The 21,653-nt window shown below is 41.7% G+C and overlaps 1 protein-coding gene across 6 annotated transcripts in view; it reads left to right on the forward strand.

The window, feature by feature from the left end:
* The window catches only part of RAI14 (retinoic acid induced 14), a 128,561-nt gene extending 108,639 nt beyond the window's left edge, over nt 1-19,922 (forward strand). For 3 of the 6 annotated variants that reach the window (XM_065598841.1, XM_065598842.1, XM_065598840.1), the window contains 11 exons: nt 119-225; nt 2,903-3,081; nt 3,704-3,732; nt 4,921-5,007; nt 5,549-5,635; nt 5,981-6,038; nt 6,659-6,777; nt 7,280-8,812; nt 10,601-10,750; nt 17,511-17,576; nt 17,840-19,922. In XM_065598841.1, the coding sequence (XP_065454913.1) occupies nt 119-225; nt 2,903-3,081; nt 3,704-3,732; nt 4,921-5,007; nt 5,549-5,635; nt 5,981-6,038; nt 6,659-6,777; nt 7,280-8,812; nt 10,601-10,750; nt 17,511-17,576; nt 17,840-17,917 (2,493 nt within the window). In that variant the 3' untranslated portion in view covers nt 17,918-19,922. The remainder of the gene's footprint in view (nt 1-118; nt 226-2,902; nt 3,082-3,703; nt 3,733-4,920; nt 5,008-5,548; nt 5,636-5,980; nt 6,039-6,658; nt 6,778-7,279; nt 8,813-10,600; nt 10,751-17,510; nt 17,577-17,839) is intronic. The other 3 variants (XM_065598844.1, XM_065598845.1, XM_065598843.1) reach the window with 1 other exon arrangement.
* The last annotated feature ends 1,731 nt before the right edge of the window (nt 19,923-21,653 follow it).

A 21,653-nucleotide genomic window follows, 5' to 3' on the forward strand; every position in this document is an offset into this window, starting at 1 on the left:
TACAATTCATGCTCTGTGGCAACAAGCGTCATAATTAACATTTAAATTAACTGGGAGTTGTTTTTTGGGGGGGTTGATGGATTCATTCTTGTTCATAGTTTCTTAAATGTGTTCCTAGGATGGGAATATACCCCTGGTGCTCGCAGTACAAAATGGCCATGCTGAGATATGTAAACATCTTCTGGATCACGGAGCGGACATCAATTCCAGGGACAAAAATGGAAGGTACAACAAAATAGCTTTGTTGTATTAATGAATTCCATTATATTGACCTTTTGAAATGAAGTTTTTCTTTTTTGATCATACTTCCCCAGAACTGTCATTAATAGTAAACGCTGACAATTTTATAAGAGGTGTCACCTGGCTGTGAGAGAAGGCTTGGTGCGTGTGCGGAGAGCTGTGGCTAAAGTAAAATTTGAAAGGGTAAATACATAGGGCCAGATGGCCCCTTTAAGACAGTCTTCAGACTTCCAGAGTGGTGTAAAATGGGAGCAAATCACACTTAAATGTCCCTCCTACAAGAATCTGGCCAATAACATTCATATACGCTCTTTTGAAGGCAGCTTGGTTTTCTCCACTGGATTTTTCCCATGTCTGACTTGAGTCCACATTTCCAAGTTGGCTCCAGTAACTACAAGACATGTTTCCAGAAGGCTTTTTCCTATCTAAAATGCCATTGAAGTACAGTGATGATCAGATGCTGGAAAACTGCAAGAGAAGACACAACAAAGGACTCCACGATGGAAATGCTGGCTTCTCTATAGCTGCACCATTTAGTAATATGTTGAATTTTTTTAGGCTCCTGATTTGTCAAAATTGCTTTTTAAACAAGAGCATCCCAAGAGCATTTCCCCACTTTTTCTTTTTAATTTTGTTGATGGAATTTTTAAAATGTATGAACTGTTTTATAAACCAGTATTGAAATTGCCACAGCAAAATGGATTGCTGAAGAGATTTGGCATTTACACTTTGTAATGCATGATAAGATAATTTAGAGCACTTTACTATTCCTTGGCAGCATATGGGAAAAATAAGAGTTAGCCCTTACTTTGGACTGATACAGACTAAGTGCATTAGAGCAGTGTTTTGTTCTCAGCTTTTCTAAGAAGAAAACTAGCCCCTTTGTCCAATTGCTGAATGGCCTTGGCCTTGTTGTGAACCTACAGTGCTGTCCACTCTGAGAGATCTTTCTACCTTTTGCTCACAGGCTTTCTGCTGACTCTATGGAAACTCTTGAAAGTTCATTGTCCACTTGTGTGAGAGCATTTCCTTCTTCAGTAGACAGCACAGTAGTCTCATTCCTGCTCTTTTTAGAAAACATTAACAGTGAATAGAAGGGAGGAAGATGGTACTAAATGAGAAACACTGGTTTTCTTTTTGCCCTCTCCTCCTCGTATGAAGACTAGCTGAACGTATTATATATCCAATTTTGCAGAGATATATATCACTAACTTATTATGTAAGCTCTCTTAGTATGAAAAAATAAAAATTGGGGTTGTCCAACTTGGATGTCCTGTCCAAATTCCAATTGGGCAATTACGCTGCCCATCAAAAATCATCTCTGCAATTTCACTTGAATGTGATATTCTTCACTTTCCTCCCTTCCACTACTGTTTTAACACACAGCAGTGCAACTGCCATCTTCCCACCATGCTTCTGCCCTCACGTGGTGGGTGAAAGGATTGCTATAATGTTTTGACAAATATGGAAGGAAAGAATTCATTGCTATGAGAGTGTTTGACAGTGTTCACGTCTGTTTATTTCAAAGCACAAACTAAAAAACACCAATCTATTAGACCTATTTTCAAGCTGAGGGCAGAGTATTTTTCACAGGAGGGTAAACAAATACTAGTATGCAGTAAAGTACTTTTGATAAAACTCTTCATCCCTGCAAGTAACTTGGAAGGATTTTAAAAAAAATACAGTGTACTCTTGCTGCATGCAAAACACTATTCCAAGCTCTTAACGCTGTTTGTAGGTTGCCTAGCCTTGGATTTGGGATTGACTGCTAAGTCTTTTGTGGGATAACAAGATATTTTGGTTTTCTAGAGGAGATTTGAGCTGTCCTCCCTAACTATGCCTCTTACTTATTCTCACAAGGGGCTTTTCAATTTATTTTGCTTTTGGGCTGAAATGAGTAAATCTCCATGATTGTATCTGCGTTCACTTAAAAGCAATGAGTGAAATGCAGCTGTATTCAAATAGATGCTCTTGTACTGCACCATGACTCTCAGGGCTGTAGTTTGATCTTGGCTCTGGCATCTGATAGACTTTCTAATCAGAAGCTGCTTCTGTGCCACTCCTTTTGAAAACTGGACAACCTGCTGATAAAAGCTGCCAATCAGGTACCAACTCTTGGTACCTTCATGCAAGATGGAGCAAGGTTCAGAATGCCAAATTCCTCAAAAAGGCCCTGGGGCAGCAGGGGCAGGTGTGTGGGGAGAAATGAGGAGAGAAATTGTGCATGTTAATTTAAAAAAAAAAAAATCTTGGATTTTATCGATTTGTCCATGTCACAGAATGTTTTTTCCAAAAAAGTCATATGACAAAGCTACAGCCCTAAGGCTTGGTCCACACTAACCCCCCACTTCGGACTAAGGTACGCAAATTCAGCTACGTTAATAACGTAGCTGAATTCGAAGTACCTTAGTCTGAACTTACCGCGGGTCCAGACGCGGCAGGCAGGCTCCCCCCTCGATGCCGCGTACTCCTCTCGCTGAGCTGGAGTACCGGCGTCGACGGCAAGCACTTCCGGGATCGATCCAGGATTGATTTATCGTGTCTAGACAAGACGCGATAAATCGATCCCAGAAGATCGATCACTTACATCCGGACCAGGAAGTAAGTATAGACGTACCTTAAGAGTAGAATCTTCACACTTGGGCTCTGTGTGTTTCTCTAGAACTGCTTTGATGCTGGCTTGTGAAGGTGGAGGCCTTAACATTGTGGAAACCTTGATTAGAAAGGGTGCTGACTTCAGCCTTGTAGATGCCCTTGGACACGATGCCCTACATTACTCAAAGCTCTCTGAGAACGCTGGGATTCAGAGCCTCCTCCTGTCGAAGATCTCTCCAGATGCCGGTATGTGAGAGGAAATAATGTGTCAGTTTTAACTGACCAGATCTGTTTTCAACAAGAAGTGAATTTACTTTTTGCAATATCTTGAAATGAGCTAGTTCTCGCAGATAATTAGCATGGCTGTTTAACTTCGCACTGCACCCAGTTTGCTAGGTGCCTCCCAAAACACAGAAGTGATCCCTGCTCCAAAAAACGTGTCCGCTAGTATCCTAGGGGGCTAGCAGAGCAATGGGGAGTAGCTACGAGGAGGAGGAACAGAGGGAAATTACTGCAGTAACATAGCAAGGGCTAGCACACAGCATGGAGTTGTGCTTTTTATTCTGTGAAGGGAATAAATTAAAGTTCTTAGCTGGCTAATTTTGTTGATGCTTCCCAGTGATGGATGTCATGGAGAGGCTCTAATGTAAAGAGGGGAGTGGCCGTGTGGACTCTCTCAGGAAGGGTATTCCAATTATGTAGGCAGCATGAAAGAAATGCACAAGACTTGTTGGAGAAGCAGACAAATGGGATATCCAGGCTGGCATTGCAGGCAGTTAGGGGTGGGTGGGGCCACGCAAAGACATTATTGCTTTTTTTCCTTAATTGTATTTAACATAAAACACTTTTCCCCCTTCCTGCTCTACAGATACGAAGTCACCAACAAAGCCAAAGCAGGTATTTGTCTCTTGTGTTACTTGAAAATATTCAGACTATACAGGTTTGTAACTTCCTGTGAAAATGATCAATGGCATATGCTTAAAAGCACTAATAAATGTCACTCTGAGATTTACCTGTAATTACAATGTTCTATAGTATGAATGTTCGAGTTGCTCATGGTAGAAGCATGTTGCAGAAACATATTGCTTTAATCAGCTTTTTTTTTTTAACAAGGCCTCTTACAAGATTCAATAACCAATCAGCTTTGGAGAGGCAGGAAAAGGGTGCTGGGGGGAAGGGTGTGGTTCTGTGGTTGGGAAAAGGAAGCACAAACTCTTGTGGAAAAACTCGAGAGTTTAGGCCCCAAGACTGGACTTTCTTACACCTTGATTATGGAGACAAGCAGAGGCAAAGCTTTTCAGATTTCCAACATGAAACACACATTCCAAGGTTACAAGGGGTATTGCTGGAATGCCCTTTGCGGGAGATCCCAGTGGTGAAAATCCCACCAGGTTGAAGCAATAAAAATGCCCTAATAGCACTTATTAGGGGCATAGTATTTTGGAGGGTGCACACCCCATTAAAGTGAGAAGCCATGGAGTGACTGATTCAGGCACTCCCCTTATGGAAGAAATAGGTCTTTCAAGCTGTCCGAACACAAGAGTAATTGACGGAGAGGAAAAATAATGGCCATTCATGGTCACTTAATTAAGCCATGAACAAATGAAGTACACCGCTACCCCTATATAATGCCACCCGATATAACACGAATTTGGATATAACGCGGTAAAGCAGTGCTCGGGGCGGGGGGAGGGGCACTGCGCACTCCGGTGGATCAAAGCAAGTTCGATATAACGCAGTTTCACCTATAACGCGGTAAGATTTTTTGGCTCCCGAGGACAGTGTTATATTGGGGTAGAGGTGTATTTGAGATTACTAGTAAATGCTAAACCTCTCATCAGCTTGTGCTTTTTCACTAAATCTTTGTTTTTGCTGAAGCATGAATTGCAAGGGGGGTGGGGGTCATCCTTGTCTTCAAGCCTGCCTAGTATCTTGCCTATTATAGCAATGCAGTTATTGTGGAGAAGCTTGAATGAGACAAGGAACAAACTGCTCAAGTTATGTGGGGGTTTTAATAAAACTGCTTACTCAGACTTTACTAACCAAACTAACACACCTCCATTCTCTGGCCTGTGAAAATTTCAGCATGACCAAGTCTCTAAATTAAGTTCAGAAAGAAGTGGAACTCCAAAAAAACGCAAAGCCCCACCTCCTCCTATCAGTCCTATCCAGGTAAAGAAAAAGTCCAAGTTTGAACATTTTGATATTTGTAGTGGGATGGGAAAGATCTAGAGCATAATGCGAATGATGCTGGCAAAATTTGCTCTGTTATTTTATATGTCTGTCTCGTGTCATGAGTAGATTTTTTTTCTGAGGTTAGGATGACATCTTGAAAACCCATATTGGGTACAGTTACTAAGAAGGCTACTAGTAATGTGGCATGGTCTAAAAGCTGCACATAAAGGTGGTCTCTTGGAAAGTAAAGGTCTTCTCTTTTGATGAATGGCTTAAAATGCACTTCCACATACAGGTAGCTGTAGAAATCCAATAAGGGGAGAGAGCAGGCAAGATATATAATATAGGATTGAATTACAGCTTAAGAAATAGGTTATTAAACTGAAACATTGCTCATGTCTGGAAATAATGCATGTGTGTTAACATTGAGCATTGAGTAATTAGGTTTGCTCTTTGGTGCTAACACAGAATTATTGCATATGTTAACACAGGCAGTAGAACTCCCTAATATATACATACACACACACTTCTTTTTCAGTTTAGTGATTTGTCCTCTCCACGTTCAGCAACCTCAACTCCAATTGCTGGAAAAGGACAGGCGTTCTTCGCTGAACAAGTATGCAAGGTATATTTGCTCTTGCTGTTCTGTTGTTTTTAACAAACTTTGGCTGTATTTAAGAGGATAAAAGTATAGAACTTTGATAATCCACAATCAGTGACTGGGAGATCCACTGTGAATTGTTGAATTTTGAGAGATAAATGGTTTATAATGTGTGTAAAAACAAAGGGCATATACTTCGTAAACTTATTTTGATATTTTCTTTCAGTAAATGTGGTGGTAATTCACAATAAATGAGTAAATGTTTTGCATCTTAACACTACAGTAGCAAGTTATTTAGTGCTAACAAAGTGCCTGCCACTGTTCATAGAACTTCTTGAAGTGAAAGGATTGTCTTCTTGTGTCTCACAGGAAGAGATCAGCTCCATTCAGCGAGATAACAAGGATAGACTGAGTGACAGCACTACAGGTAAGGTGAATAATAAAGCCTTCGTTAATTCTCAAAGCTTATTCTTTTTATCAACTGTCTTTTAGAACCATTTAAATGTAGGAATAATGGTAATGGTATTAGAGAATGGTTTCGGCATTGTAACTCTTTAGAAAAAACTGATGTACCTACCAGTGATTAAACAGTTTTTAGAAATCTAGCTAGAAATAATTCCTTCATTTGGCATATTAATGGTGTCCCTCTAGGACACCTGGCATTGGTCTCTGTCGGAAGACAGGATACTGGGCTAGATGGACCTTTGGTCTGACCCAGTAAGGCCGTTCTTATGAAAAAAACCAAGTTCACTCCATCTCAAAGTTATAATGATTTTATATGAAAGGATATATATGGAGATATACCTATCTCATAGAACTGGAAGGGATCCTGAGGTCAAGTCCAGCCCTCTGCCTTCACAGCAGGACCAAGTACCATCCTTCCCCCCCCAAATGGCCCCCTCAAGGATTGAACTTACAACCCTGGGTTTAGTAGGCCAATGCTCAAACAACTGAGCTATCCCTCCTGTAGATAGTGCCTGCTTTTGCTACAGTCACTACGTCATCACTTCAGTTGTTTTAAATGGTTTAAAACCATTTATTTTAAAGGTGCTGATAGCTTACTGGATATAAGTTCTGAAACTGACCAGCAAGATCTGCTTGTATTGTTGCAAGCAAAAATTGCTTCTCTAACACTACACAATAAGGAGTTACAAGACAAATTACAGGTATGTATTACATTTTTGTGCCTAATTCAAAGCAAAGGGGATCTTTCAGTTCTTGAATAGCAGAATAAATAGCTACTTTGTTTTATAGTGATGTGCTGTGAAGATAAATTAAAAGACAGTTTGTAGATAGTAAGAGTTTCAAGAAATCAAGAGGAAACTTTCTTTGAATATTAAATCATTGTTTGCAATTTTCGTTTTTCCCATAAATTAGTTGACAGCCTTTTTCTTAAGATGGAGTTAATTATTTCAGAACTCTGGCTAATGATTGAGGTTTTCAGAATTTTAACTCTCATAGCCTTTGATCCTTTTTGTGCTACAGAAATCATCTCAGGTATTTAGATGATTTTAGCCCCCACTATCTTAATTTGCGTGGTGAGCTCTGCTGAAAATCTAGCCCACAATGTTTTTATTGTCCATCTCTGTAGAGCACACATAGTAAGAGTTCCCTTACTTAATCTACTCAATAACATTGTTTTATAAACACTTAACGCTTTTTATGCAGGAAAAAGCACCCAGAGAAACAGAAATGGATTCCACCCTAGATTCCTATCATTCCACCCAAACAGAGTTTGATCAGTCAGTGGACAGACAAAGTCAAACCTCCGCTCAGGAGCTAAAATCATCCTCATTAAATGCAACACAAACTCAAGAGAAGTCAACAAACAACAATGAAGTAAAAATTAAGCATCTACAAGAAGATTTAAAGGATGTACAGAGGAAATTAGATAATTCCGAAGCAAAAAGAAAGTACTTAGAGACCCAACTTCAGTCTAGAATCCCAGAAACAATTCATTTAAACAGCGCAGATATTTCAGAAAACAGCTCTGATCTTAGCCAGAAACTTAAAGAAACCCAATGCCGGTATGAAGAAGCTATGAAAGAGGTCTTGAATGTACAAAAGCAGATGAAATTGGGTCTTGTTGCTTCTGAAAACAAAGATACTTACTCGGATGTCCATGAACTGAAGGTTGCATGTGAGGAAATTGAAGTGCTAAAGCAAGAACTCAGGAAAGCATTAGAGGAAAGTGAAAGGCATAAAGTGAAAGTGAGAGAGTTACAGGAAAAACTTGAAGAAAGAGAGCAGAACGTTACTAGCAAAATGTCTGTGGAAGAATGTGAGGAAATAAAAAATTCTTATTGTTCAATAATTGAGAACATTAACCAAGAGAAAGCTTTGTTGATTGAGAGATACAAAGAAGGGCAAGAAGAAATCAAAAGACTACAAGACAAGTTAAATCAGATGCAGTTGGAATCCAGTGATGAACCTCGGGAGATGAAAGAAGCAAGGATTAGAATGATAGATGACCTACACAGACAAGTTAGTGAGCTGTCTCAGTTGTACAAAGAAGCACAAACAGAGCTTGAAGATTATAGGAAGAGGAAAGCATTAGAGGATGTAGCTTTGGAATACATTTCTAGAGATGAGCATGAGAAACTGATGCGGGTAACAAATTCATTGAAAGATAAAGCTGAAGATGCATTATCTGACATGAAGTCCCAGTACACACAGGTATTAAATGAAGCAGCACAGCTCAAGCAACTGATAGATACTCAGAAACAAAACTCTATACCAGTTGCTGAGCATCTTGAGGTGGTAACTGCTCTCAGGTGTACGGCAAAGGAAATGGAGGAAGAAATAAATGAACTTAAGGAAGAGCTTATTAACAAGGAAACTGAGGTAAGAAATCTGCAGAAGGAATTGTTGGAAGAAAAAGCTGCAATTAACGAAGCGATGGTGCCCAGAGCTTCATATGAAAAACTCCAGTCATCGTTAGAAGGTGAAGTTAATATTTTGTCATCCAAACTAAAGGATTTAGTGAAAGAGAAAGAGAACGTGTCCTTAGATGCTGCCCAATTGAGAAATGAAGTTTTGCAATTAAAAGAGGAAAAAGAAGGTGCTCAAACTCTCCTTGAGGCTAAGGAGCAGGAAATAAATGGACTTTACCGTAAGTACCATCAAGCTCAAGAAGATCTTCTTGACATGAAAAGATATGCAGAAAGCTCATCAAAGCTAGAAGAAGATAAAGATAAAAAGGTTAGTAATTCATTAAAGAGATTGGGTTTCCTGAATGTTTAGACCTTGTAAAACAATTTGAGTAATGCATGCAGTTCACAGCTCCATATTAAACAAAGTGTCATGGAGTATAACTTTTGAGTACATCTTTCTGTCTTGTAATCTCAGGTCCCAGAATACCATCTTTAATACTGATAAAAGCTTGTTTGGCTAAATGCATAGTTGACCCTGCGGAGGTCCCCACAAGGAGAGCTGCATGATCTGTCACTATTAGGTGAAGTCATATGTGGCCCAGTTGCCTGAGTGCTTGGACTCCTATTTTGAAATGATGAAAGTGGGAGTTAGAACAGTGAGAGATCCACAGGGAGAGAAGTTTTGCAAACCTAAATAAAGATGCACAAGTGACCAAAGATCCTATAGTTCTTATTTTACCCAGATCATTTCACCCATCCCTACTCGTCTTTTTCCATAATTGGGATATCTGAGAGCACAGAGTTCTTATAATAGAAAATGGGCCACAGATGTGGTAGCTGTCTTCATAACATTCAGCTGGCTGTAGACTTGACCCAAGCGAGCTGCATTTCTGTCTTCAGACATCAATGTATTCAGAGGCTGTGCCCATAGCGTCAGTAAACGCAATACCTCAATGGTGTAAATATTGCTTCACATGTATTGTTAAAGCAATGTGTTTCCATTTGGAAATGTGAGAATTCTGTACAAAAGCAGATTTGCTAGCAGAAACTGAATGCATAAAATGATCAGGATGGTGGAGGGAAATTTGACAGTGAGCCAAGAGGCTTCGGCAGCGACAGAGCCAGAATGGTGGGGGAGATGTGGGCAGGAGAAGAGTAGCATGCCAGAGATTTGGGGGGGAAGGAAATAGAGGTAGAAAGGTAAGTAGGAGAGAGAGAATTTCTGGGAGAGGCAGATGGAGAGAGTAGCCAGTTGGGAGGACACACATCTATCTGCATGCAGACCTCCCAGTACTGGTGAGGAGCTAGAACTGCCTGCTGGCTTGCAGGGTGGGGAGGAGGCACTGCAGAGCTGGCTGAGAGAGAGCTACAGCCCAGCCATCTTTGTGTAGGCCAGGGATAGGCAACCTTTGGCACGCGGCCCACCAGGGTAAGCACCCTGGCAGGCCGGGCTGGTTTGTTTATCTGCCACGTCCGCAGGTTCGGCCAATCGCGGCTCCCACTGGCCGCAGTTCGTCCTCCAGGCCATTGGGGGCGGCAGGAAGTGGCAGCCAGCACATCCCTCGGCCTGCACCGCTTCCCGCTGCCCCCATTGGCCTTGACCGGCGAACTGCGGCAAGTGGGAGCCGCGATTGGTCGAACCTGCGGATGTGGCAGGTAAACAAACCGCCCCGCCCCGCCAGGGGCTTTCCTTGATGGGCTGTGTGACAAAGGCTGCTGATCCCTGGTGTAGACAAAGGGTTGTAGCATGGTGGGAGCACTACAACCCTTTGTTTACTGAGTAGGCGCCTTGTGCCTCAGTTCAAGGTAGGGATGTTTTTTCAGAATCCAAAAGAAATTGGGGGGAGGGATAGTTCAGTGGTTTGAGCATTGGCCTGCTAAACCCAGGGTTGTGAGTTTAATCCTTGAGGGGGCCACTTAGGGATCTGGGGCAAAATCAGTACTTGGTCCTGCTAGTGATGGCAGGGGGCTGGACTCGATAACCTTTCAAGGTCCCTTCCAGTTCTTGGAGATGGGATATCTCCATTAATTTTAATTTATTTAAATGTTCTCTAAACAAAACATGGCAAAATAGTATTTCTTGCATCCTTTCACGTGGACCATTTTTCCTTGATAGATCAATGAGATGTCCAAGGAAGTTAGCAAGTTAAAAGAAGCATTGAACAGCCTTTCTCAGCTTTCCTACTCAACCAGTGCACCCAAAAGACAAAGCCAACAGCTGGAGGCATTACAGCAACAAGTGAAACAGTTACAAAATCAACTGGCTGTAAGTGTGGGTTTCTTAACTGATAAACTCCAACTGCTCTCATTGCTAATAGGATGGGAAGCCTTCCTTATAGTGTTTCGTATGCCCCGTTAAAGTGAAGCACAACCACTGAGTACGAGAAATGGATGCTCAATGCAATAAAATGTGCTATAACGGATAGCTGTGATTCCTCATTATTGTCACAGCAATGCACTCTTTCAGCAATAATAGAAAACTGAGTTACTGTGTCGCAGTATATCCCCAGAGGCCTCACACTTAAATCAGTCAACTTCACTCCATTTTCTGCTCTGGAGATATGGGAAATAGTGCAGCAGTTCCCAATAATTGAAAGAGACTGCATATACAGTATGCAGTTGCTTAAGCTACTGTGTTGAGGTTAAGCATTAATTGGCATTAATTGGGTTGATAAAATAATTATGGCACCTCCGAAGCAGATGTCATCACATCTCAATACATTAGTTCATTTTGCTGTGTCACAACTAAACTAAACTATAGCAGAAATGAGAGTTTAGAAAGCCACAGCTTTAAATGGATATCCAAACCGCTGAGACGCTGGGCGGTTAGAGCAAAGTTTAATAGTTGATCCAAGATGTTATAACTGTCATAAAATGTGGTGTACTTGTGTGGCACTGGTGCTATGATTGAGACAAGTTTCTATCCAAACAGACTCATATTAAAAAAAAAAAAAAAAAAAAAAAGATTTTTTCTCAGAATTTGTGAATTGCTTTAAATCATTTTAAAATTGTACCTTCAATGGGATTTCCCATTTACAAGTAAAAGGCCCAGTCCCGTAGAACATGAAGACTTCCAAGCTGGACAGAGCCCCAAAGCATTTTTTAAACCACAAAAAGCTCTTGCTGTGAGTTACGGAGTTGCTCTGGCAGTGCTTGAAGTGGGTGTGTTGAGAGGCCTGCCAGGAGTCGCAGATCTGGCCAAAAAAAAAAAAAAAAGTTAAGAATCGAGCCTGGTTGCTGAGGAGCACACTTCAGGCATTGTCTTACCAAAGCTGCTGCTCCCAGATTATGAAAGACACCTCCCCATCCCACCCTCCCCCCAAACACACATCTTTTTTTCAGATCTCTTTAAGCACCAAGCTCAGGGGAGGATAGCTCTTGTATTTGAGTTCCCAACCTGCTGAGTTACACAGCTTTCCTGGTGCCTGTTCTTCCTTCTCCCCAGTCAGGCAGTGGGAGTTAGTCGTGCTGGGGCTAGAATTAGTCCCTTGCAGGAATACCAGTGGGGGCAATAGATTTAGTAAATCATTTAAACAATAAAACACTTATGTCAAGTATACACTAAAAAATTAGGTCGACCCAGCTACATCACTGAGGGCTGTGAAAAATCCACACTCCTGAGCGACATAGTTAAGCCAACCTACTCCCAGTATAGATAGCACTAGGTTGACAGAAGAATTTTTCTGTGAGTAGTGTCACTATGGGTGGTCCACTTCAGATGCGCATGCGCCTCTTGAGCCCTTGGTCAGATATTTTTCAATTAGCAGTGTCCATTCAGCCTGCACCTGTGCTGTGTACAACCTAATGCTGCACTCCAAAGGCATATACGGCTGCGCAGGCAAACCGCCCTCAGTTCCTTCTGTATCACCTCTGCCAGAACTGAGCTCCTGCGTGGCCGCCTCGTGCATGTGTCAGCGTGTTTTGTAGTTGTTTAGTTGAGTGTTTCTAGTTAGTGTTAGTTAATATAAAATTAGATAGTTAAGAGGTTTCCGATTTTCCTCCCCCATTTTTTTCTGGAGACCTTATTGGGCCTGGCTGAGCGTTTTCCAAATGCTGCCTCTCTTGTCAGGAAGTTATTCTGATCGGTGATGGCTACTGAGGGCTGGTCTACACTGGGGATCGATCTAAGATACGCAACTTCAGCTACGCTATTTGCGTAGCTGAAGTCGAAGTATCTTCGTTCAACTTACCTGGCCATCCTCAAGGCGGCAAGTCGCCACGGCTCCCCCGTTGACGCCGCTTACTCCTCCTGCCGAGGTGGTGTACGGGCGTCGATTCAGGGATCGATTTATCACATCTAGATGAGACGCGATAAATCGATCCCCGATAGATTGATTACTACCTGCCGATCCAGCGGGTAGTGTAGATTTGGCCTAAGTGTTTCCATTGCTTGGGAGAGTACCATCTCTTCCAAAAGTGCAATTTTTGCTTGGCTCTAAAATCTAGAGCTTGGAATGATCAGGAGACCACGCTGAAGATGATGATGGTGATGGTGATGGAGCACTCCCTTCGACCGGCTTCTGAGTCAGGTCAGGAGACCCTTACCTACCTGCCCCCATACATCTGTCTCCTGACAGCCAAAGTTGAAAGGACACTGGGTCTAAGTTCTTGCCTGAGAAGGGAAAGATCTCAGAGGACTCAGGGAAGGCTCCAAAGAGGAGGCGCTCGGTCTCCCACCACAAGGAGCCAGCTCCGAAAAAGTCCTATTTTCCTGCTAGATCTGTGGTGTCAAAGGCCTTGAATTCTCGACTCTGTACCATGGAGGTGAAAGACTCTTCCTCTGGTACTGACGAGCAAGGAGATCCTGGAGTACTTAGGAGAAACACAGCACTGACAAGGCCCTGATATCATCTATTTCCAGATCAGCACAGATTACTTCATATTTAACAATGGTGCCTTCCCACTCAGCTCAGTCAGTACTGACAAAATTGAAGCACGAACCATTGGCCCTGGCACCTATGCGCACCAAATCAATTGCTGCATCCATAAACCATAAACCATAAAATATTAGGGTTGGAAGGGACCTCAGGAGGTCATCTAGTCCAACCCCCTGCTCAAAGCAGGACCAACACCAACTAAATTGAGAACACTGTTATTGACACAAGATTTCAAATATACCACTCCATGCTCCCCCAAAAGCCTGATCCTGCAGACACACAACAGAGTGCTCCTCTATTGTGAGAAAGTAGGATCACCACCTACGGCTTTCTATCAGGGGTGATTCAGGTTTAGTTAAACATTGCAACACTTGCTGAGCCTGCTACATCTCCAGGATTCCATGTTATTTTGGGTCAACTGGGCTACCATGCAGACCCAGCCCAAGTGTGCAAGAAAACAATCCTAGGGAGTGGAAGGGTACCTTCATGAACACACACAAAAACATAAAAAGCAACAGTGTGTCCTGTGGCACCTTTAAGACTAACAGATGTATTGGCGCATAAGCTATCAGGGGTGAAGGCCCACTTCTCTGTTGCTTTTTACAGCTCGAGACTAACATGGCTACCCCTCTGATACAAAATCGTAAGTAACAGAGGGTCCTGTGGCACCTTTTAAGACTAAGTCTTAAAGGTGCCACAGGACCCTCTGTTGCTTTTTACAGATTCAGACTAACAGGGCTACCCCTCAATACCAAAGGAGTCTGTTACTCCAGGGACTTGTGAGTGTTAGGGACCCCCTGCTTATGGGTACTGAGTGATTCTCAGTACCGAGACCCTGGTCTTTGGATTATCAGTGCTTCCTGGTACCACAGGATTCTCCATACTTTTCTAGTGGGGCCCGCTCTATTGAAGGACATTGAAGAGGATGGAGATAACTTTCAGTCAGTCTCTTGCTTATCCCTGCGAGGTTCCCCTCTGCATCATTACAGGAATCCATACTTTGACAAAGACCCTCACCCATGTCTGAGATGGTGGTATCAGTCTTGCATACCATCCCCTCTCCTATAGGGGCCTCCCTAGGGACCATCCTGGGATCCCTGGGCAGTGTATCAGCAACAATTTGCCAGAACTCTGGTTCCACTGCATTAGGACACTAGGGTCATACAGTCTCCTGCACCGGATCCCCAACATGAGGAGATCTTTGAGGAACAGGAGGCTACCTTGGGCAAAGAGGCTACCCCTCAAGCCCCTATTTCATCTCCGTCTCCAGACAAGTTGGTCATGCCTCTACCACCTTCAATGACTGATTTTGTCAATTCCAGGACCTTGTGAAGTGGGTGGTGGGTATACTCCAGATATGTCTTGAGGAGGTTAAAGACTCACTTCACAAGCTCCTGGACGTTTTGCAGTCAGTGACACCCACCTGGGTTGCGGTATCCATGAACGAAGCATTTCTGGATCCAGCAACGACTGTGTGGCAAACTCCTGCCAACTTGTAAACAGGCGGATGAGAAATATTATGTTCCTCCCAGGGACTCAACATTTTTGTTTTCTCTCTCCCCACATCCTTCTCCCCCGCCCTCCCTACCTCCCTAATTCCTTGGTGGTGGATGCTATAAACTAACTAGACAGACAGGTCTGTTCCTTAGGAGAAGAACCAGAAAAGGTTGGACCTGCTCACCTCTGACCCTCCAATTTCAGATTGCAAACTATCAGGCGATCATGACCAAACAGGATTACACAAATTACAACAAGTTTGCATCCTTTATTGAACATCTTCCACAGGAGCATAGAGAACACTTCCATGCCATTATTAAAGAGGGTCATTTATTAGTCAGAACCTCTCTCCAAGCATCCTTGGATGCTGAAGACACTTCTGCTAGATCCATCTCCACAGCAGTTGTCATGGATAGGGTGTCCTGGCTCCGGTTGTCATGATTCCTGAGAGAGTCCAGAATACAGTTGAGGACGTCCCATTTCCCAAGAGGAGCTTCTGATCATTAACTATGGTTGAGCCTCTGCACACGCTGAAGGACTCCAGGGTCCCTGCTCAGGTCTCTGGGTATATACACCCTATGGGTCTCAAACTGCCCATAGATCATGCCTGGCTCAGTTCTTTTGGCTTTCACAGAACCACCGAGCCTGATAGAAAAAGATTCCAGAGGAAGAGAGCTTCCCACCCTCCATTCAGCAGGTACCCAATCAGCATCAAAACAGCAGTTTTGAAGGGTTTGATTGCTATCTTAGCCAGTCTATTCATCTACTGGTATTTTTTCCTAAACCACATAAACCTCAGCAGGAGACTTCCCTTCATACATTAGATATATGATAGGCATTGGCCTTTTATCTGAATAGGACCAAGCAATTTCGGAAATCACCTAAACTCTTTGTCTCCATCACAGAAGGATCTAAGGGGTCCACAATCTCTTCACAGACACTGGTGAGATGGATCTCTGTGTGTATTACTGCTTGCTATGATGCAGCTGGTGCTTTGCCTCCTCAAAGATCACAAACAACTTCCACAGCATTATTCAAAAACATTTCCAGTGTCAGAGAACTGCAGAGCTGCTGCATGAGCTTCAGTGCATACCTTTTCTAAACACTATGCCTTGGTCTGCACTGTCAGGTCTGATGCGGCACTTGATTCTGCTGTACTGTCTTCAGTCTTAGACTTGATTCCGAAGATCCCTTCTCCCTATGAGGATACTTCTCGGGTGTCATCTGAAGTGGAGTACCCATAGGGTGCTCCACTACCTGCCCTCTTTCCCCTCTGCTTCAGACTGTTCTTGTTGGACGTTCGGCTAGAGAAGGAATTGAGAGTGGTTTGCCCGCCCAGCTCTGTGTGACCTGGGAGCATAACACGAGGTAGCATAGAGCACATCCACAGGCCAAATGGACACTGCTAACAGAAAATCTCCAATCAATGGCTCAAAAGACACATGCACACCTGAAGTGGAGCACCCATAGGGACATATCTTGAAGAACCACAGTTACTGCACAAGCTCTGAGTTGCCTTTTCTTCCATTGACCTAACTACTGTCTCTTGAGGAGGTGGATTAACTACAGCGATGGGAGAACCCCTCCCACCGCTGTAGTGAGCATCTATGCTGAAGCACTACAGTGGTGGTGTAGCAGTTTAAGTGTAGACATAGCCCTGCTTAGAAATGAAGGCTTATGGCCTACTGCCAGAGTTCTGTAGGAGCCTCTCATCTCCAACTGCTTCCTTTCCTCCACTGCCTAACCACAAGAGGTGGGCTGGAAATGGTTTTCCCTTCCTGTGAAAAATTCCACATTGGGATGAACCAGAGACCTTTTTAAAAGTGGTGGTTTTTTATGAAAGAATGAGAGGCCAACCCAAAAATAGCCAATAGCCTGGTGGTCAGGAAGCTTGCCTGGGATGTGGAAGTCCCTGGTCTGATTGCAGCAGAGCATGGATTTGCCCTGACCCCAGGCTACTGGCTATTGTGGGGTCGGTGTCTCCTCTCTCTCGCTCCCCTGATAAGTTTAGGAAAGCGGTGGTATAATGTTAGGGTAGTATGGCCCACTTCTCTCAGCCTAGTTTCTAAAACAGAACTTCAGCTTTACCTGGGAGATGGTTCTTGGGCCACAGCATTCTGTGACCACAGAAGAGGGGCTTGTCTTTGGCTGAATATGTAGTAATTTGCCAGAGCACCATAGGACAGGACCCTTTTGAACCTCATCTGCACTAAGAAATCTACTCATTGCTGACAAAGGGGTGTGGGCAATGGGTGCAGTTGAACTGTTGCTGAAAACAGTGGTTTAGCTTCCTTGCGGAAAAAACAGCTACAGTTTCAGAAATTGCAACTGACTGTGGTTTGATCCTGTCTGTCTGCAGCTAAACCATTTTGAGCACTGAAATCAGCTGCACTAGATACTTTCCTGGTGTAGATAAAGCTATAGCATCTTAGTGGACCGTACGTTGCAAAGGGACCTATTTTGGCTGGCCTGATTGTAAAATACTCCTTGGTATAATGCATGCCTGCAGATGAGCAAGATAGTTTTCTGATATAAGTAAAGATCCTGTTTTATCATAGCTGTAGATATCCATGTGCTCTAAAATGAGATGTGGTAATTTTTTTAAGTGAATTTGCATGCACATTCCTTGACTTGGCATCTTACTATTTTTAGGAAACAAAGAAACAGCACCAGGAGATTGTATCAGTTTACAGGATGCATCTTCTCTATGCTGTGCAGGTATGATTGCATATTTCTCAGTCATGTGAGGTATGTTGTGTTTTAATGTAAGAGGTCCCTTCTGCAAATCTATAATGAAAATAGCTTCTTATCTTTTGGTTACCCTAGACAAAAGGTCTGAATATTTAACAGAAATTTAAAGCAACATCCTCTTGGAAAAGATTGGGAGTTGGGGGGTTAACATACTTTTAAAACGATGTAAAATTTCTGAAAGAATAAAAAGGTGATAGAATTAAACTTACTTTTTTCATCTTTCTGTCTAGGGTCAAATGGATGAAGATGTCCAGAAAGTGCTTAAACAGATTTTAACAATGTGCAAAAGCCAATCACAAAAAAAGTGAAACAAACTGTTTGTACTGAATCCTGTAGTGCTGCCATGGTGTTTAGCTAGGTTCACCTTAACACAAGATTTAATATTGCCAACCTGCTGCTTTTTTTAGTGAGCTGGATTTGTCTCTGCCAATCTTCCTGTTCAGTCTATGTACTATGACCTAACGCATCTGCACATCTTCTCCCTTCCCACAAAGTTTTCAGAGTAATGTTTTCATATACAAAATGTAAGTATTTTTCAGAGCTGTTGTTACTTTGGCCACCCCAGATGTAAAGTGTGGTCCACAGTGTTGTGTTGTGCTTCACGGCTTCCTTCTTCAATATGGAGATGCTTTCAGGGAGGGAAACAGGTCCCAGCATGCAACACTCCATCTTGACACAAATAGTCACACCTCCTGGGTAAAGGTGAAGTTCTCCATTCTGAGTCCTGCTCCTGGATATTGAAAAGGAGGTGGGGTGATCTAGTCTGCTCAGTGTTTTTGCCCTTAGGCTTCTGACATCTTGCCAGATGTGATCTTTCATTGGGCAAAGTTCATTCACCCATGTAGTAATGAACAAAAGCAGATATTTGTGCGGAATTTTGCTTAGTAAGACAGAACATCAAGCAACTAAATTTACCTGTAATTTGTTTTATGTTTAACCAGATTAACGTGGATTAGGAGTTACCATGCCCATTGTACACTGAGTGTGTAAAATCCATGCTGTACATCTTTATATTCAATTGCATTGTCTCAATATTGGACACAATAGTTGATAACCTAAACAAAACTAATTTAGAATGTAAAACCATAAATCAGATGAACCTCAGAAGTTCTGTACAAAATAACCCTTTTCAGTAGGTCAAGCTGTCTATGCAAATATTCACACTGCTGTTGGCCATGGAGCTCAGGAAAAAATAATACATATGCTTCAAAGGAAACAAGGGATTCTAGTGAATGCAGGATGTTTACAGTGAGCGTCAATGCCTCACAGTTCCTAACCTCACTTTTGTAAAGATCTGCTCTTCAATATATTTTTATTGGCCCTCCAATGAAATTTTTTTGTAACTAAACCATTTTGCTACATGATGTTTGCATTAAACTATATTAACAAATATTTTAGGTAACCATGTTTAAGGCTCTCTTTTTACCCAAAGTATTCAGCTAGACTAGAGTAAAGCATAGTAAAATATTCTCAGCTCAGAAAAACTGTATCAAATAATAGATCTGTCAGCATATCCAAGAGCATTGAAGTGTAAATGACAATTCATCCTGCTGTTTCATCAAATGCAGGAATACATGATACATTTGTGCTGTCATCTAACAATAATTTCTACAAGTTTCTTGGGCAGGAGAGGGCATCATTGAAGCCTTTGTCTGTTTTTAAGAATTAAAAGTAGAATTGGAAATGCCTCATGGTAAAATGACAGTGTATAGTAGAGAACTATGAAAGAATATTTCTAAGAACACAGTGCATTTAAGGGTTAAAACCATTCTACCTTGCAGTTTGTTATTGCATTGGTTTTATTCCTGTTGATGGAGATATTTCCAGAGCTACATAATCTATGAAGTTTATAGACTGCTAATTTGACAGAATCTATAGTGCCTCAGGCTTACGGGACACATAGTGCACTTACATCAGATAATTCCTAACAATGAGAAAGCTCAAAAGGATTAAAAACTTTGCATCAGTTAGACCTTTCTGTTACTTTTCTTAGGTTGTTTAACTAATGCCTGTTAATTTTGGACAGTATTTTATAGTTAGACAATTTGGAAAATACTCCAAAGAAATGTGAAAGGACGTCTTTTCTGCAGCACTTAAAAATTTCAAGCATGCAAATGCTGCAAAGTTTAAAACTTGATAAACCATTTTGAAGTTTGCTGTTCAGATTTAGTCTTCTACCTTGTTTTGTTATGCATATTTATTACAATTATCTTTGTGAAATATTGAAAATTATATACTATAGCATAGCATTTGTTCTTGTATGTAATTTACAAAATGTTTCCTTATGCAGCAAATAAACTATTTCAATTTTTTCATCTTTGCTCTTTTTGTGCATTCAGCTAGAGGTTGTTTGTACTAGGGGAGATAATGCTATAGTACATGTTTCAGTTATATTAAACAATATAATATTATGGTTGTATAGCTGTCAAATATGTAAGTAGTTAAGCTTCTACTAGCTGATTAATAAGGTTAAAGCTGTTTCTCAAACGGACATCCCCTTAGAAAAATGAATTGAAGAAAAGAAGGTAAGTGAATTAGTCAAGACATATTTATTTTCACATATCGAAATGGAGCCATTCAATGCCTACTGTATGCAATCAGTAGAACTACTGTGACCCAATGTAACAAATTAATAGCATCCCAGATTCCTCAAAACTAGAGCGCTCCCATCGCCTCATCACAGTGTGCGTGCACGCACGCACACGGAGCCTGGTGGTCTGTATCCAACTACATCTGTCCTTTTCAACACGGGCCACTCCCTCAGTGAATTTCACTTTCAAGATCCACTCTTGAGTCACTGATAACACTGAAGATGTAATTGAAGAAGACTAGTTCTAAAGTGTGGTTCTACCCTGAAGAATGAATATGTAGAAATGTCACCTACTGAGGTTGCATTTGGCCAACAAGCTGCAGGTTGGCCTCCCAGGGACTACTAGTGCACTTCGAAAATAGGGAAACCTTTGAGAAATCCTATAAAATATTCCAGAATTGGATTTCATCCGAAATGAGAGTTGGCTAATTACATGTTGCGACATATTTCTCTTTGATTACAGCTCGCTCATCATACTTGTGAGTGCAAGCTGATTTGCTATGTGGTAGTCACAAGAAATAAAACTAAATAGTTTGTCCTTCATCCTTCAGTGCCTTCCACTTTTGTAGTCTGCTTGGATAATTCATATTCCCTTTGGAAATAAGTAACATGATGCTGCTGTAATCTTACAAATGTGTAGCAATTAATCTTTATTTCTAAGCAAATGATTGTATTGGGGCTGATTGTCATCTTCTGTATCTAGTATTTATTTAGCAATCTACATTAGTATTTGAGTTTTAGACTACCTCAGTTGCTCAACCAGTGGTACCTTAAAGTGCAGTTCTGCTCCATAGTGGCTAAAAATGGCACCAGTTTACTCAACAGATTAAAAATCTGTATCTGTTCACTTCAGTGGATGAAAACAAGTTTTTACTCCCATTAACCCTGTGATATAACAAGAACGGATGAGGGACCTGGATTTTATTCTTGCTAATGCATCAACAGAATTAATAATTCTGTCTTCCATTACGCTTCAACAACCCCACATTGGGGGCAGGGAGTTACACAAGTGCAACTGAGGGTGGCATTTGTCCTGCAGATTTCTTACTGTTGGAAGGGGTGCACAAGCCAACCCAGAAGAACCCAGCTTAACTTTCAGATCCCAAGGTGAGTTTGTAAAGTGGGTAGTGTGAAAACCACCTTTTTCTTGTTAACTGAGGGAGTAGAACCACATTTTTACCATGCTATGTGTTTGCTCATCCCAGCACAGGACTTTGAGACCTTCACAGGGATAAATTGACTATTTATTTGTAATCAGTTTAATATTCCCTTTAGCTCTGTATTCCATAATAATAAATTGCAGCAGAGATGGATTCAAAGTAGGGTTGTCAAGCAATTAAAAAGATTAATTGCACAATTAATTGCGCTGTTTAACAATAATAGAATACCATTTATTTAAATATTTTTTGATGTTTTCTACATTTGCAAATATATTGATTTCAATTACAACACAC

The sequence above is a fragment of the Chrysemys picta genome, chromosome 6 (assembly GCF_011386835.1).
Source record: "Chrysemys picta bellii isolate R12L10 chromosome 6, ASM1138683v2, whole genome shotgun sequence".
NCBI classification, from domain to species: Eukaryota; Metazoa; Chordata; order Testudines; family Emydidae; genus Chrysemys; species Chrysemys picta.